Here is an 18,194-nt window from a genome sequence, read left to right on the forward strand (position 1 = left end):
GCTGGTGTAAATTTATAGGGAGATAATCAAATGAGCAACTTTTCTCCACCCCAATTAGGAACTGATAAGGGTCACATGAATTTGGGGGGAGGTTGGTCAAAACCAGACCAGACACAGGCCAAAGTCATAAAAGATGATTGATTCTCTGATCACAGAAGGAAAAAGGAGGTGATAATCACCACAAACCGACAGAAAGATATAACACTAATTATCCTGAGTTTGGCAGAAAGTCAGTGCATAGCAAGGAGACAGTTTAAGGTGGAGATCACATAACAGCATTTACCCTAAGTTTACATTGGAAGTTGCTCTGGGTGTTGCATAGGCCGAAAAGCATACAATTAAATTTGAATAGTCCCAAGGATAAAGGTCATAAAGGTAGTCTCGTCTTGGTCCCTAAAAGGGACTTTCCAGTAGCAACCAGCCAGGTCAAGAGTGGACGTGTGATGAATCACGCTTCTCTCTGGCAATCCAAAGGTTGTGTCTGGGTTTGGTGGTTGCCAGGAGAACAGCTCTCACCTGACTGCATTGTGCCAAGTGTAAAGTTTGGTGGAGGCGGAATTATGGTGTGGGGTTGTTTATCAGGGGTTGGGCTTGGCCCCTTAGTTCCAGTGAAGGGAACTCTTAAGGAGTCAGCATACCAAGACATTGTGGCCATTTTCATGCTCCCAACTTTGTGGGAACAGTTTGGGGATGGCCCTGTTCCAACATGAATGCACACCAGTGCACAAAGCAAGGTCCATCATGACATGGAAGAGCGAGTTTGGGGTGGAGGAACTTGATGGGCATGCACAGAGTCCTGACTTCACCTTTGGGATTAATTAGAGCTGATACAGCAAGCCAGGCCTTCTCGTCCGACATCTACTACATCTAGTATTTTGTTTCATCTCCATGATTTGTAAGGAAAGCACCAAGTCTTCTAGACATGGAATGAACTAGTTGGCGACATATTACAACATCTATCTTTTTTCCATTCTTCAAGAATGACCTCTTGTAGAGCTTGGATGCTGAATGGAGAGTGATTTTCAAATTGTCTCTTCAAAATTGATTGGGTTAAGATCAGGAGACATACTTGGCCACTGAATCACTTTCACCCTGTTCTTCTCCAGAAATGCAGCAGTGGCCTTAGATGTGTGTTTTGGATCATTGTCATATTGAAAAAGTGCACGACGACCAAGGGCACGGTGTAATGGTAGCATCTTCTCTTTCAATATAGAGCAGTACATCTGTGAATTCATGATACCATCAAAGAAATGCAATTCCCTGACACCAACAGCACTCATGCAGCCCCACAGAAGGACACTGCCAGCACCATGTTTCACTGTAGGCACCATGCATTTTTCTTTCTACGCCTCACCTTTGCGAAACCATAACGTTTTGGAGCCATCCGTTCCAAAAACATTTATCATTGACTCATCACTCCAGAGTACAGAGTCCCAGTAGTCTTCTTCTTTTTCAGCATGGGCCCTGACAAATTCTAGACAGACTTTGTGTGTGGGCTTTAGGAAAGGCTTCTTTTGGGGATGATATGCATGCATGCATGCCATTCCCCAGCAGTGTACGTTGTATTGAGTCATGAGAAACAATCACCCCAGTTTCGCTTTCTGCATCTTTAGCTAACTGCAGTGAACTTGCATGGCAATTTTCTTCAACCCTTCTCATCAGAAGACACTCCTGTCGAGGTGTTAACTTTTGTGGATGGCCTGGACATCTCTGTGAGATTGTTGAAGTTCCATCCTTGTTAAATTTTTGTATCACTTTTGCTACCGTATTCTGACAAGTAAAAATGTGTTGATCTTCTTATAGCCTTTACCTTTCTTGTGCAAAGCAATTATTTTCATTCTCCTGCCTTGTGACATTTTTTCTTCCATGTGGTGCCATTGCTGACAGCATGAAATGGGAAGCGGTTTTCTTTAAGTAACGCCCTTTTATAATTAACTGTCTGTTGCACACCTGTTGAGAATCACCTGTAGCTGAATTCTTGTTAATTAGGACTTGTTTAAAATTTAGCTTTGCTCTTAAGACTTTCATTGGGGTGTATTCATTTTTGCAACAGAGTCGTGAATGCATTCGTTAGGAAAAATAGTGTGCAAATTAACATCTTGTTTGCAATCAGTGGGCCGCAGTTGTGGGAGTATTTTGTAGTATAGTGTCCCATAGAAAATGTTGATTTGGAAAGGAAAGGTTTTCTGACAAACCTGTTTGGGTGTGCTCATTCATGCTGAGCACTGTATGTATATGCGTGTTTGTATATGTGTATATGTATATATATATATATTTTTTTAATTTGAATCATTGCCTTTAAGTGAGCTGGAGTCATGACAGATTGAAACATGTTCCTCGGTCTGCAGTAGGATTCCCATTTGCACCATCTAGGGACTGATCCCACACATCTTTACACATATATAAACCTGTTTAAAGTATTCAACCAGCCATTTCAGTTTTTAAGATCTTGCCATTTATTAGAGGGTTGCTATGCAAATTACCAGAAGACTGTCCACCTCAATGATTTTGACATCAGATTGAGGTCATTATTCTCTGTTTGAAGTGGTTTTCTTCCCTCCATGTCGTGCCACCCCCTAGTCTTTGTGTGTGGTTCCATCCAGGGAATATCCGATTGCCTCTCGGGATCAGGAAGGACGTTTTTTCCCAGCAGGAGCAAGTTGGATCATGCTTTGCTGTTTTTTTTCTTGTCTTCCTCTGGATCAACAGTGGGTATAGGATAACTTTTTTTTTTCATGGTTGAACTGGATGGACTTTTGTCTTTTTTTTCAGCCAGACTATGTGCATTGTGAGTATATTCTCCTGAGGGAACTAGAACACCTTTTTAAGGTCCCACATATTTTCTATTCTTTTTCTTGGAATGTTGATTGAATTTAAAATATAATATTCATTATGTTTAAAACTGAGGTTTTCATAAAATAAATACCTGTTAAGGTATGGTTCACTGTTGTCATCTTCACAAAGCCCCTCCTAAGATATGACATGAAGCAGTTGTTGGAATGCATGCTTGTAGACAGGAAGTTACTGCAGGAGAAAAATTGAAAAGTAGTGAAAAAAAAAATAATTGTGTATGATACACAATGCTTTAGCACATTATATATCTTTCAGTTTGGGATGGCATCTACTCTAACTACTGCCACTGTAACGGCTCATGCACTTGGGTGCAAAAACTCATATTTTTGTACATGGAAGTCACAGATGTTGGTGTACATCTGCGACTAGCAGCCTGTACAGGTTAGTGACAAGCTGTCAGATGCTGCAGCTGTATGCCTGTAACTGCATGTCTAAGTGGTTACAGGCATACAAGGAAGGATGAGCAGTCCTTGACATGAACTGTTCGCCACGGCACCTAACAGCCTGTCATTTAATTACCTGGCCACAGCTGTAAGGCATTGCCTGTGACTCCCAGGCATGGAAGCACACTGAATTCTTGTGATTTATGCATTCATGTGCCCGAACTGCATAGAACAATGAAAGTGAGTAAAAGAAAACAATATTAAAAAAAATTAACTGTGGCCAGTGAACGTGGCATTTTAGTAGGCTAGGCTTGAAGGAATGGGGACCAGGGGCAGACTGACCATTTGGAAACTCGGGCACTGCCCGAGGGCCTGGGGTCAGTAGGGGGCCCCATGAGATGCCCCTGGTACCTTTTTTTTTTATTCATAGGCTTTTTTGATTTTGGCAAGAACATAGGGGCCCCGTGATCCCCTATTGCCCAGGGGCCCCATGAGTTGTCAGTCCGACCCTGATAGGGACTGCTATAGGTGATGCTACACTAAGGTATACTCCCTGACCACTTGTACAGAGCCAACCATTGCAGTACACTGTTTTTGATACAACTAGTTGATTTGTGTGATACACAAGATACAATGTCTGGTACACAATCAGTCCTAACACTGAAAAAAATCTCACACGTGGTATCACATACTTGGGAGGAATATGTGTTATGGGGTGAAATTCTAAGTATGCCCATGATGTGTGTGAAAAATATTTTATTATTATTGACAACTTTGTGTAAGAATAAATAAGTAATTTTCATTTTTCACATTTTCCAAAAACCTGTGGCAAAAAAAGTCTCAAAAGACTTGCCATGCCTCTTAGAAAAAACCTTGGGGTGCTCTTTCTTTCCAAAATATGGTTATTTTGTGCATGTTTACACTGTCCTGGTGCTTCAGGGCCCCCCAAAAAAGTGATAGGCAGTCAGGAAATTAGATGTGTAATTTATGCCCCTTGAACGCCTAAAGATGCTCTATGTGACTAGTTTGTTCAAAAAAAAAAAAAAAAATTGGTATCACCATCATTGGTAAGAGTAGTAGAATGTGTTTTGGGGTGTAATATTAAGTATGCTCATGCTCTGTGTTTAAAAATATCTTATTAATTCACAAATTTTGTAAAAAAAAAAAAAAAACCTTTTTAGTTTGTCTTGCATTTTCAAAAATAAAAAACCTTTTTCTGCGGTGTTTCTTGAGCCCCTGAAGCACCAGGACAGGAGAAATACACTAAGCATTCGGGAAATTAGATGTGTAATTTATGCTCCTTGAAAGGATTTTTGGTCCCTCTACACTGTGAAGAAGTCTCACACATGTGGTATCCCCATATCTGGCAGGAGTATCAGAATATGTTTTGGGGTGTAATTGTAAGTATACCTATGCTGTATGTGAAAAATATCTTATTAAATTGACATCTTTCGGTAAAAAAAATCTTAATTTTTTTTGACAACATGGTGACAAAAAAATTACAGCTCTGAGCATCTGAGAGAGGTTTATGGGATGCGTTATGAAAAAATAATTTTCTTTTCTACTTGTGCTCACAGATCATCTGTAGGAAGTGCCCTTCCCCGCCGACGCTGTTGTGCCTATATTACAATGGGAATGATCTGCATTTTTATTGGTGTTGGACTAACGGTAAGTGAGTCATTTACTGTTTGTTTTCCTTCTCTCAAAGGCTTCTTTCTTGTAAATTTTTAATTCATGAGAAGGACTGGTACTTGAAAGAGTGCCATTACAATTTACTGCAAGGAAGTCTGTCCACTGTGTTTACATGATAATTTATCAACTAAATAATTTTGGAATTTATTTGATAACCGTTTTTGAATAACATGCTTTCAAAACTACAAGAATTGATAGTTTTAGCATTGATTATTTTTGTATAAGAAATTGAGTTTGATTACACAGCTGTTAAGGTTTAAAGTGGTCGTAAAGGCTGAAGCTTTTTTTTTAGACCTTATTGCATTCTCTGCATCAAGGTAAAAAAAAATTTCTATTGTCAACTACCACCCATCACCCCCCAAATACTTTCCTGAGCCCAATCTTGATCCAGCACTGTGCCCAAGAGTAGCAACATTGCCTGTCTCTCTGTCCTCACTGGACTGAGTAGAGCAGTGAGAGCCATTGGTTCCTGCTGCTGTCAGTCTAATCCAGTGATGAGGGAGCAGGAAACGGGCCCAAGCCACACTGTGTGCAAACGCCGGACCAACGCTTGTCAAATGCTATAGGGGCGTTTGGCAAGAGTTGGAAAAACAGTCAAGTGTGAACGAGCCCTAATACAGCTCCATTGTTTTCCGGCACAAACACAGGTCCAGCTATCAGAAGCAATAAAATGTGGCCATGGACTGTGAAAACATTAATTCATCAAGAACTCTTTAAATTAATTAACATGGGGCACAGGATCTCTGTTTTTTGTAAATTTAAATTAAATTTATCAATTAAGTTGCAGCAAATGATTAATTGATCATAGTAATATGGGTGTGGCCAACATAATAATTACAGCTCACAATTTTATTGGTGTGTTTTGCCCTGCTTAAAGGGGTGTCATAGGGATAGAAAGTTATGGAATATGGTATTGCCAGGTCATCTTGAAGGCATGGTATTGCTTGGTATTTGTATAAAAACTCTAGGGGCTCCAGGAAGAAAAGCCTTATTATGCCTATGTTCTGCACTTATCTGCAGGCAGATTTATTTCAATTCGTTAACATGTTCCCGCCCGGCCAGTAGCACAAATGCGGCCAGGCGAGCAGCTCGTCCCTCCGGGTGGACGCCATATGGCGTCCTTTTAGGCATGCGCAGTTAGCCTGCCTGCAGGGCTGTTCTGCGGCGCGATCTGTCACCGGCCGTGTACCTCGGACACGGCCGATGACAGATCTGTGTATCGGGCCCGTTTCCAGTACCATGTGACCTGCTGTGACCAATCACAGCAGGTCACATGACAGTTGTATACAATGGATTGCTTCCTTTCATGCCATCCATTGTATACTAGCTGTGAATGGTTACAGCGATCACATGCACAAGCTGGGCTAATCACAGCCCAGCTGTGTCATGTGATTAGCAGTGGCCAAATCATAGCTAAGCACAAAAAAAAAACCCTGAATAAATCAATGTCATTCAGGTAAATGCTTGCTTATAGCAAAGTAATTCTTTGCTATAAGCAAATTGTGAAAAACAAAAAAATATTGATCACTTCCCCAAAGTAGTACAATGTTACTATGGTAACATTATACCACTTTGGTCATAGTGAAATATGAAAAAAAAAATCTTAAAAAAAGAGGAAAAAAATTAAAACTAATACAAAAATTAAAAAAAATTATATATTTTTTTTCATACTGTCACCAGTCAGTGTCCCTGATCACTGCCATGCCAGTTATATGATGACGCTGTACTGCACTGGTGACAGTATGTAAAAAAATAAATAATGACATTTTTTTTTAATTTTCCGAAAAATTATTACAAAATAATTACAACTTCAAAAAACTCGCCATGCCTCTTATGAAGTACGTCGGACTGTCTACTTTGCAAAAAGGGGTCATTTGGGGGATATCTGTACCGTTCTGACATTCTTGGACCTCAAGAAATTAGATTGGCCGTCACTACTTCAGGATTGATCAATTTTCAGATATATCCTATAGTTTGTGAACTCTAAAACTTTCCTACTGATTAAATAATAAATACTAATTTGGGTTATTTTCAGACATGTAGCAGAACACATCTTGGCCTAAATTTATGAAGAACAATTATTTGCAAACTTTTATAACAGAAACAAAGAAAAATGTGGTTTTTTTTTTTCACAATTTGTGGTCTTTTTTTGTTAATTTAGCAAAAAATAAAAAGCCCAGTGTTAATTAAATACCACCAAAAGAAAGCTCTAGTTGTGTGAAGAAAATTATAAATTTTTAGTTTGGGTACAGTGTTGTATGACCGCGCAATTGCAATTCAAATTGTGAGAGCGCTGAAACCTGAAAAATGGCCTGGGCAGGAAGGGGGTAAAAGTGCCCTGTATGGAAGCGGTTAAGCTGTCCATGCACTTTTCGCTTTTTTTTTTTTTTTTGTCCACTCAGCAAGGGTGGCTGTATGAACCCATCACCCTGCCACCAGGACATTGTATTCTGACAGTGGCTCCCACTGCTGTCCAGAATACACTGATCAGTGGCTGCAAACGATTGGCTGCAGTTGCTGATCGAGAAAAGTTCTCCACCATGTACAAAAGTCAAATGATCAACTTTTGTCAAGCATGGACAGCCACAAACTGATGGAAATTCAGCTAGTTCATGCTGATCTGGCAGAATTTCTGTCTGTGTATGACCAAGCTTTAGTGTCAAGATCTTTTTTGTTTTAACAGATATAATGCACAAATTAACAGTTAAAATGCATGAAAATACTACTGCAGTTAATGACTTTCTTCTCTGCTTCTTTCCCAGGTTGGCACACAAGATTTTGCCAGGCATTTCCGTGCAACATATGTCTCCTGGGCGGTTGCCTATCTTTTAGGCTTAGTTTGTCTTATTCGGGCCTGTTACTGGGGAGCCATAAAAGTTAGCTATCCAGAGCACACCTTTGCATAGACCTGTTGATAATAGAATATTATAGTGTGTTATTTATGGCGAATGATTCTGGGTATTAGCAGTCTTAACAACTCTGTGGCTGATTTCACACAGAATAGGACCTTTCAGCCACTGAACTGCTTTATGGGAATGTCCGCCCTTGACCTTCAGAAGCCCAGTCTGCACTGCTGCACCTCGGGAATGTGTTGCAAACTACTGCAGTGTGTATTCTTTGGTTATGAGCACCTAGATGATCAAAGGTGTAGGATGTGACTTAGTGACATGGAGCTGCAGCTTTGCAGACCGTTCTGCCAGGATTGGACTTTCTTTATAATGCTCAGATTTGGACACACTGGGGGAGATTTACTAAAACTGGTGCACGCATAATCTGGTGCAACTGTGCGTAGTAATCAATCAGCTTTTAACATCAGCTTGTTCAATTAGGCTTTGATAATAAAACCTGGAAGCTGATTATTGTGCACAGCTGCACCAGATTCTGTGTGCACCAGTTTTAGCAAATCTCCCCCATTATGCTGTTGCTGTTAATTACTAAGAGATTCTAGCATATCCCTGCTATGTTGTAGCAGGCCATGATTAGACCCCAGTTCAGTGTGCCCAAATCTGTATCGTCCAACCATATTCATTGGGGGAGGGGTGATATTTGGTAAGAGACATGTGTTAAATACCCATTGCACTACATAATATGCAAATTAGTTTTGTCTTTGCTGCTAGATCCCTAAGCTTTATTTACATGTTCAGGCATCTGTCTTTTTGCATTGCAAAACCAGTGGGTTATATTGTAAATGCTCATTTTTTTTCTTTATGTGCCATTCCTTGAGCTATATTGTACAAAATCAGCATTTCATTTTTTACAGTGACCTAATCCCACTGTTTGTCTTATTAATAAATTGCATTGCAGCAGCTTGTATTAAAGGTGCATTGTGATGGGCACTAATTGGATAAGAAAAATTGTAGCTCTTCTTGAAGGAAATCCTGTGCTGAGAGAATATGTGGGCTGCTGACCTCTTCTTTTATAAAGGTTTGTTGGCTGGTTATGCTGACCCAATCATTTCTAGTCTCAGAACCAAAACTATGGGGTTGATTTACTAAATCTGGCACAGCTGTGCATGGCAGCCAATCAGCTTCTAACTTCAGCCTGTTCAATTAAGCTTTGACAAAACAAAAACTGGCAGCTGATTGGTCTCTATACCAAGCTGCACCAGATTTTGCACTCTCCAGTTTTAGTATATCAACCACTATGTATGCCAATCAGGAGTTGTAACTTTGCTTGCTGCACCATCACTTCAAGTCTTTGCGTCCAAAAATACCAAGGCTAAAGGCAGCTAGTCATCTGGCACTTTCAAAAAGAGGTTGGTAGTGGACGTCCCCATGTTTTCCTCTGTACGGGATTTCTTTACCAATATGAAATTCAGGATATCCACCAGCACCCAGGGTTAGACATACAAGCTTAAACAATGTAAAATTTTAAGTGTTTTCTCCTAATAATCAGTCAGATTCTAACTGTTATTTTCCAACCTGTATTGGAGAATCCGGTTTTAAATTTCATTGATTATATCAGATAGCACGTATCAAAACAATTCGATCATTTGTATTGCCAGATCAATGATGTGCATTTAAAATTTTTACTTCAGCACACTCTTTAAGAAAAATATTATCTTGATTCCCTAAAAAATCATAGTTAAAGGGACAAGTTCATGAAATATATAAAATCCAATGTGTAATGAAAATGGTAATGTTGCCTACAGCAGCCGATCAAACCAATATTGGGATTTCCCTTATTGCAGATTATAAAGTTAACCATTCCATTGTAAAAGCAAACTTTTCAGATATCTGGATTTGTTTGTTCATGGATCATTTTTCACGATCTTTTAACAAAACTAGCTACGTATTTTGTGATACTAAAATACAGTATATGGATACATCACAAAAACTGACATATTTGTACATACTTTAATTTGAGCCTTTCCATGGCCCTTGAAGAACAAGGTAAAGGGAACAATTAACACCCCCCACCCAAGCACCACGTACTCTCCTTTATACGCTCCCACACTGATCTGTTCACCCACTAGGGCCATGGAAAGATAGCCCAGTGCAAGCTCCAAACTGACTTGCTGGAGCTTACACAGGGTGATGGTCCTCTTACCTGCTTCCATGTGACAGCACTGTGCCAGTCATGAGGCATTAGCACTGCCAAATGGGAGAAGGATAGTGAGACCTGACACCTAACACTTGATGTACAAATGATTCTTTTTGGGTTAATGATTTACTAGTTTGTGAACAAATCTCTGAACTGCTTTATAGGGAAACCATGGAGCACAAGGCTACAAAAATAAGTCATGATGATGGATGTGCTCGTGCTTCTTTCTTCATAGGTTCTTATTTTTTAACCCATTGGCGTCGGTGCCTCCTGGCCCTTTAAGGGTTTCAGAAGCTGGGAGGTGGGGCGGGGTTTAGGGTCAGGTGACTGCCGTGACACGCCGTCACATGATCGGGAAAGGTCCCAATCGAAAGAGGAGATCGGGACCTTTCCGTGAGTACCGGACATGTGTGCTGGGAGCACGCAGGGCGTGCGCTCTCAGCACGTTTTTTTAAATAGAACGCAAATGTGCGGCCGCTCAGCGTCTAGGCCCAAACGCCAGGAGGCCACACATTTGCATTTGGCCGGCGCCAAGATGTTAAAGTGGAATTTCAGGCAAAGCCTAACTATGGCTAAACCTACTATCTAAACCTCTAAAGAAATAATCTGTATACTTACCTAAGCTGAAGTCGCTCCGGACTGGTCCCATGATCAGCTGTCAGTGGCAGCTTTGATGTACAGGAGGGGCAGCCGACAATGGATGCCCTATAGTAATGCAGGCCATACATGGGTCGAATACTGAACGATTTTTTGTCCTAAAATCAAAAACGTAGTTCGCTCAGTAATACGATGGTGCCATCAGTGATTTCGAAAATCGTCAGACCAAGTCATAAAGTTCACCCCATGTAACAGGCAAAACTTCTGTTCCTTCCAGGTCACGGCTCATGCGCATATTCCTTTCGCAAAAACGATCATACGATTTGACCATCATTAAGTCGAACATTGGTGGAACATTGGTCGTTTTTCACGAATTTTCCAACATGCCCGATCAACGAAAAGGGGAAAACACGAAAATCAGCCGGTACCATTGACCCACTAACAGAGCGAAAATCGGCCGATTATTCTTTGAATTTTGACCCATGTATGGCTGGCATAAGTCTATGGGTGACGTCATCTCCCAGGCATTTCCAGCCATTGTCACTGTTCTCACACTGGAGACCGGACTGGAGTGGCTTCAGAAGAAGTGAGCATACACATCTTAGTTTTGGGCTTAGTTAGGGTTTGCCTGAACTTCCACTTGAAAAGGATTTCCATTATTCTACGGAAACCCATCATAGCATGGTTTCTTTTAGGCAGTAAGTGACATTTTTATTACACATTTCTATTATTGATCTCTACTGTGATCCTGAATTTCCTAAAATATAACTCTTCAAAGACATGGTCATATTTTCAATGCACCTTTAAATACGAAGCAATAACCATATACTCATCACGTCTTATCTGTAAACATTAGACCTCAGTGCAGTATGTAGAACTCGTTCTTTTCTGTAGAACTTCTTTCTACATGACAATTTCAGTGTTTAGGTATGTTGGCAAATGTCTTTTTTTTTTTCAAACTTCTTTGGGGATGGAAGTGTGGGGGGGATCATACCTGCGCTGCCTATGCGCTTAACTCCAGCGGGGTAATTTGATGTTGGTCCCTTTTTAACTAAGCTGCAGCTGGAATCTGCTTACATGTGAAGTGTCAGTTATTTGATATTGTTTTCTTTTTCTACTAATAAGAAAAGCCATTGTTCTCAAATAATGGAATGTACCAATTAGAATTTGTATGATTTCCTATTAGGGAGCTTGGGGAGGTTCCGTTTATCTACTATTTGTTCTGTACTGTGGGAGACAACATTAATGGCACTATTTGGTCAAAGCAGATGGGTGGGGAAATTTAACATTTGTGCACCTTGATAACAGCGGAGGTAAACACGTTGTGATACAGCAATATTTTTGACGGAGAAGCCTTATTTAGTAAGAGCGAGAACAATTATGATGTACAAAATGCAGGTACCCATTTCAGCCAATCAAATTTTGCTCTACAAAAATAGATGAATTAGGATTACTTGTGTGGTTGACTGCACTTTGCCGACTGCCTTTCTGAATTGGCGTGAATCATGCTGTTGAATTTTTTAAAGCAGAGTTGCATGTCAGTGGATAGTTTATGGGGATCACAAATGTTTACCAATGATTTTGGACCCCCAAAACACATTTTCTTTGATAAAACAATTCCCAAAATGCATTGCCTTATTAAACAGTTCTGTCCATGTGGGTCCTGACTTTGTGGTTTCCACGGTTTTGAGGTAGAGTATAACTCTGGCTTTCAGGTACATATTATTTTGTAAGACAGGGCAGCAAAATATATAGCCATAGTATTCACAAGCTGTTTTGTTCATTTGAGTGTAGTCAGTTATTTAACACATAATTTTTCACTTCTTTATTATGTAGGGATGGGCTTGTACACTGTTAACTGTATACTGTACAATGTTTGTATTAGCAAGCTTATATGTACCCATTAACTTAAACCACTTGTCAGGAGATCCGACCACCACTCAGCTAAGGGGTGTCTAGACAAGTTAGGTAGAGCAAACAATTTCCTGATATATGAGCCTTTTTGGCTAGACTGGGTGCAGATCATGTTAGAATCTAGGAGTACCTTATTTCTACAGCTCCCTCATGTTTGCTCTACGGGTACATCATTTCTACAGTTTCCTCATGTGAATTCTGCATCATACCTCATTTCTACAGTTTCCTTATGTTAGACCTGCAGTTACCTTATTCCTACAGTTTTCTCATGATGGAATCTGAGGGTACCTTCTGTACCGGCAAATTAAAGCTTTGGGTAACTTATACTTACGATTTCCACTTTAGCTTTTTTTCTACAGTTCCCTCATGCTGGAATCTGTAGGCACCTCACTTCTACAGTTCCCTAATGTCAGGTCTGTGAGTACCTCACTTCTACAGTTCCTTCATGTTAGGTCTGTGGGTATATCACTTCTACAGTTCCCTCATGTTAGGTCTGTGGGTACCTCACTTCTACAGTTCCCTCATGTTAGAATCTGTGGGTACCTCACTTCTACAGTTCCCTCATGTTAGGTCTGTGGGTACCTCACTTCTCCAGTTCGCTAATGTAAGAATCTGTGGGTATCTCATGTCTACAGTTCCCTCATGTTAGAATCTGTAGGTACCTCACGTCTTCAGTTCCTTCATGTTGGGTCTGTTAGTACCTAATTTCTACAGTTCCTTCATGTCAGGTCTGTGTACCTCATATCTACAGTCCCCTGATGTTAGGCCTGTGGCTATCTTATTCCTACAATTTTCCAATTTGTGGGTACCTTATTTCTACAGTTTTCTCATGTTAGAATCTGTGAGTACTTTACCTATACAGTTCCCTCATGTTAGGTCTGAGGGTTCCTTATTCTTACAATTTCCATGTTAGGTCTGTGGGTACCTTACTTCTACATTACCCTCATGGTAGGTCACTGGATACCCTATTTTTACTTTACTTTCATGTTAGATCTGTGGGTACTCTATTTCTACAGTTCCATCACTTTAGGTCTGTGGTACCTTATTAGTACAGCTTCCACATATAAGGTTTATGGGAACCTTATTCCCACATGGCAATGTTGAGATTTTGAACATGCACATTAGAAACCATAGATACAAAAGTCTGTACAGACATAAAGGAACAAGAAAAGTAATGGATACTACTTACTTAGCATTTTGCTGCCCTATAATACAGTTACAAAATGCAAAAACTGGGTATGCATTCTTTCATTTGGAGCAGGGTCCCTCATATAAGGTAGTTGGTGAATAATAAGGCTAGGCTGTATTGAATGTTATTTCAGTGTACAAGTAGCTGCCTCCACTGTGTAGAGGTGTACTTTATACTTTTTCTTATATCCTGGCCAAAAACAAGAACCATATGCAGTATTACAGCCTGTAACTTTTCTTGAACGTTAGAAACTAGTGTGCACATTCTGTATTATGCTTATGTAAGTGGAGTCACACATTCTGTTCAAGAGCCATAGTGTAACATTTAGAATTGCAGATACTATATACTATGTATGTGGTTGTTTCACTCAATCTAGCCATTTAATCTGGATAGCTAAATACAAACATAATAATTTGGCCATTTTATCAGGGTGCCAGAGCACAACAATTGTATTTCCTATGTTACTTGTTTGTATGATAAATGTACATTACTATTCGCTTGTTTAGGATTATCTTGTATCTTTTAAAAATACTAATAAAGGTTATTATAGAAATACTGTGTGGAATCCTGTTTTGTGTTCTTTTTAATATTGATATTTCTAACAGTGTTGCTCTTTTTTCAAGCTTCATTTGACAGAGCAGAGCATTCTAATTTTAAATGCCACCTGTGGGCTAATGTTTGTATATGATCACCCAGGCAGATTTGTATCATTATAAACCTCCCCCAGCCTGCCCCGCAAACAAAGCTCAGGCTTTTACATCTTACGGCAGACAGATATCCTCAGTCTTCATTCAGTTCGGAAAATTGCGATAAAACTGTGTTCAGGACGTCAACGCAGTGCCCTTCAATCACAGTACATGAGATGTAACAATTTAATTCCCAGAATGAACTGTAGAATAAAAAAGAAACACGTTTGCTTGCCTATAGACTGGATGAAATTTGAAGACCATGTTCTTTCTGATCTTCTGTCAAGATTCAAGGCACCATCTTTGTGCAAATTTTTTCTCATTCACAAATCCTCCATAAGATTCTGCTGTACCATTTCCCTGTTCATGTTCAATTCTTCTACCATTTTTCGCACACTCAATCTTCGATCTGAGCATATGAGGGTTCACACTCTGTCCACATTTGCATCAGTCCTTTGCTTTTTTGACTAGCCACTTCTTGCATCATTGTCGACATCTTCCTGCGCCTCCTTAAACTGTCTATGCCATTTAAAAACACTTGATTCCTTCTTGGAATGTTCAACATAAGCCTGTGGTAACAGAGCAAAAGTTTCACTCACACTTTTGCCAGTTTTCACGCAAAATCTGATGTTATTCTGCTGCTCTAGATTCCTGTCACTTACTTTCCACCAACAGTGCACCGCACACACGTGTTATTTCTTCTACTACATAAAGAATGAGTCAACTGGTCTGCGACCAGGCGAGTGCAAGTTAGAACATGTCAGAATGTGCTCGAGTGCGAATGGCTGTGTGACTCGGCATTCTGGGAATTAAATTGTCAACACTTGTACTGGTTTAGAGACAGACAGTGGTGCTAAGTTCAAGATGTCAATGCCACGGCATTAGTGAGTAATAACAAGCAATAAGCATAAATTCTTACTTGGAAAGTCAATCCTTGCAATGCATATAGGAAACACAGGGGTTGATTTACTTCTTGAAGGAAATCTGTGCTGATTGAAACACGTGGGCTGCTGACCTTTTCATTTGAAAAGGTTTGTTGCCTGGTCATCGTGGTGACCCAATATTTTCTAGTCTCAGAACCAAAGCTATGGGGTTGATTTACTAAAATTGGACAGTGCAAAATCTGGTACAGCTGTGCATGGTAGCCAACCGGCTTCTAACTTCATCTTGTTCAATTAAGCTTTGACAAAGAAACCTGGAAGCTGGCTTCTATGCAGAGCTGCACCAGACATTGAACTCTTCAGTTTTAGTAAATAACCCCCACAGTCTACAAGCTCAGTGCAAACCCAGCCTACATTGTTGCCTCCTTGCGCCACTGACTCCTTGGGTCACACTCTACCCAGTTCTACCCCACTGCACTGATCAAAGACTGCCCACATCATCTGCCTATGTCTCAGTCTTGGCCCCCTGCAATGGTGTGCAGGTGGCCAGGTGACCCATCTTGTCGTCTAGACAGTACAGGCAGATCCTATACCTACACTGCAGCAGCACCAAAGCTTGGCTAATAACACCCCCCCACCCTGCTAACTGCACAAAGATGAGTCACGGTCTCTCTGCCGAAATTAATGCACAACAGCAGAGCCTGACTGGCTGACAGGTACTTACATCAGTTGCATATAAAAATACATTTTGCTTGACTTCACATCTGTACATTGCAGTAAAATTATATCTGTCTGGAGTTAGTTTTTAAAACAAGATCTTGATGTCTATACTTGCTGCCTGCTATCTCTATTATTATTACACAGGATTTATATAGATTGTAAGCTCGAAAGAGCAGGGCCCTCGATCCCCCTCATGTTTTGCATTGTATTGTTATTGTTCTGTCCCCCTTTGTAATGTACAGCGCTGAGCGAACTATTGGCGCTTTATAAATACTGTATAATAATAATAATATAGCGCCAACAGTTCGCTCAGCACTTTACAATATAACAGGAGACAATACAGCAACAATACAAGAGGGATAGGAGGATCCTGCTCCTTGGAGCTTACAATCTAGGAGGGAGGGGCTAGTGGTACAAAAGGTAGTAACTGGGGGGGGTGGACTGGTTGGAAAAGTAGAACATTCCAGTATTAGCTGAGGGCAGGATAGGCTTCCCAGAAGAGAGAGGTTTTCAGAGATCGCCTAAAAGTGAGCAGAGTAGGCGACAGTCTGATAAATTGGGGTAGAGAGTTCCAGAGGATAGGGGAAGCTCTGAACATGAGCATGGGAGGAGGAGACAAGGGAGCTAGAGAGTAGGAGGTCTTGCGAGGAGCGGAGAGTACAGTTTGGGTGATATTTAGACACAAGATCGGTGATGTAATTTGGGGCAGAGTTATAAATGGCTTTATACGTTATTGTTAATGTTTTGAATTTTATCCGTTGGGCAACGGGAAGCCAGTGGAGGGATTGGCAGAGAGGGGTGGCAGATACAGAACGGTTAGTAAGGTGGATGAGTCTGGCAGCAGCATTCATGATAGACTGAAGAGGGGATAGCCTGCGATGAGGTAGGCCAATGAGGAGGGAGTTATAATAGTCAAGGCAAGATATAACCAGGGAGTGAATAGGTTGCTTAGTGGTTTCCGAGGTTAGGAACGGCCGTATCTTGGAGATGTTGTGGAGGTGAAGTCTACAAGATTTGGACAGTGATTGGATTTGGGGGTGAAAGGACAGATGGGAGTCCAGGATTACACCCAGTGGTGTATTTTGGTTTTGTGTTGCCCTAGGCAAGACTTAAATCGTGCCATCCCCCCCCATCTAAATTTGCCCCCCCTTCCTGTTTAGGGCCCGCCCCTTTATCTGTAAACCCCACCCCTTCCACTTTAGGTTCCACCTCTTCCTATTAGAGCTCCACCCCAGGAGACGGTCAGAGACTGAGGACAGGATACAGGAGACGGTCCGAGACTGCAGACGGGATACAGGAGAGGGTCCCCACAACCACTTCCCTTGCATCAGGGTCCCCGGAGTCCCCCCTCAACATTAGGGTCCAAACACCCTCCCAATAAATCAGGACCCCCCTTTAAATCATGGTCTCCTGAGTCCCCCCCCACCTTATGTGCATCAGAGTCCCCATAGCCCATCCCCTTATATCGGGGTCCCCCAGATCCCCCTCCTTAAATTAGGTTTCCCAGTATCCTCCCTCCTTACATTAGAATCTCAAAAGTCCCCTCCCCCAATACATCAGGGTCAGTCCTTAACATCATGGTCTCCAGAGTCCCCCCCCCCACCTTATATCAAGGTCCCCATAGGCATTTCCTTTACATTATGGTCCCCCAGAGCCCCCCTCCTTAAATATGGGTCCCCATAGTCCCTACCACTTACATCAGGGTCCCTAGAAACCCCACCAATACATCAGGGTCCACCTTTACATCATGGTCTCCAGAGTCCCCCCACCCATAGACCCTCCCCATACATCAGGGTCCCCCAGAGACCCAGATCCCCCTCCTTAAATAAGGATCCCCATAGTTCCCCTCTTCCGTTACATCAGGGTCCCAAAAGTTCTCCCAATACATCAATGTCTCCCTATACATCATGGTCTTCAGAGTCCCCCACCTTACATCAGGGTTCCTAGAGCCCATTCTCTTTAATTTGGTCCCCAAAAATGGACCCATACCTCATGGTCCATTCCAGCCATTCCTCCAGGCAGCTGAACGAGCTGGAAGAAGTCCTGTCCTTGCCGCCCTCCTCCTCTGAATGTCATGGCCTGTGGGCGGGACAAGCACCTGATTGGTTGTTAGAACTGCTGATGTCCTGGCAACCAATCACGTGCTTTCCCCGCCCGCACTAGAGCTGACAGTGATAAAACAGGGCAGTGGCATGGCAAGCCGCCCCACCGCCTGAACACAGTCGAGCCATGCCCG

General features: G+C 41.4%; 1 protein-coding gene across 1 annotated transcript in view; it reads left to right on the forward strand.

The window, feature by feature from the left end:
- PIP4P2 (phosphatidylinositol-4,5-bisphosphate 4-phosphatase 2) overlaps window positions 1-14,224 on the forward strand; it is a 76,579-nt gene extending 62,355 nt beyond the window's left edge. The window contains exons 6-7 of the mRNA XM_089679685.1: window positions 4,814-4,904; window positions 7,691-14,224. Of these exons, the coding sequence (XP_089535811.1) occupies window positions 4,814-4,904; window positions 7,691-7,834 (235 nt within the window). The 3' untranslated portion in view covers window positions 7,835-14,224. The remainder of the gene's footprint in view (window positions 1-4,813; window positions 4,905-7,690) is intronic.
- Window positions 14,225-18,194: the final 3,970 nt, after the last annotated feature.

This window comes from Staurois parvus, unplaced genomic scaffold (genome assembly GCF_062004578.1).
Source record: "Staurois parvus isolate SC_StPar_1 unplaced genomic scaffold, SC_StPar_1.0 ptg000230l, whole genome shotgun sequence".
Taxonomy (NCBI): domain Eukaryota; kingdom Metazoa; phylum Chordata; class Amphibia; order Anura; family Ranidae; genus Staurois; species Staurois parvus.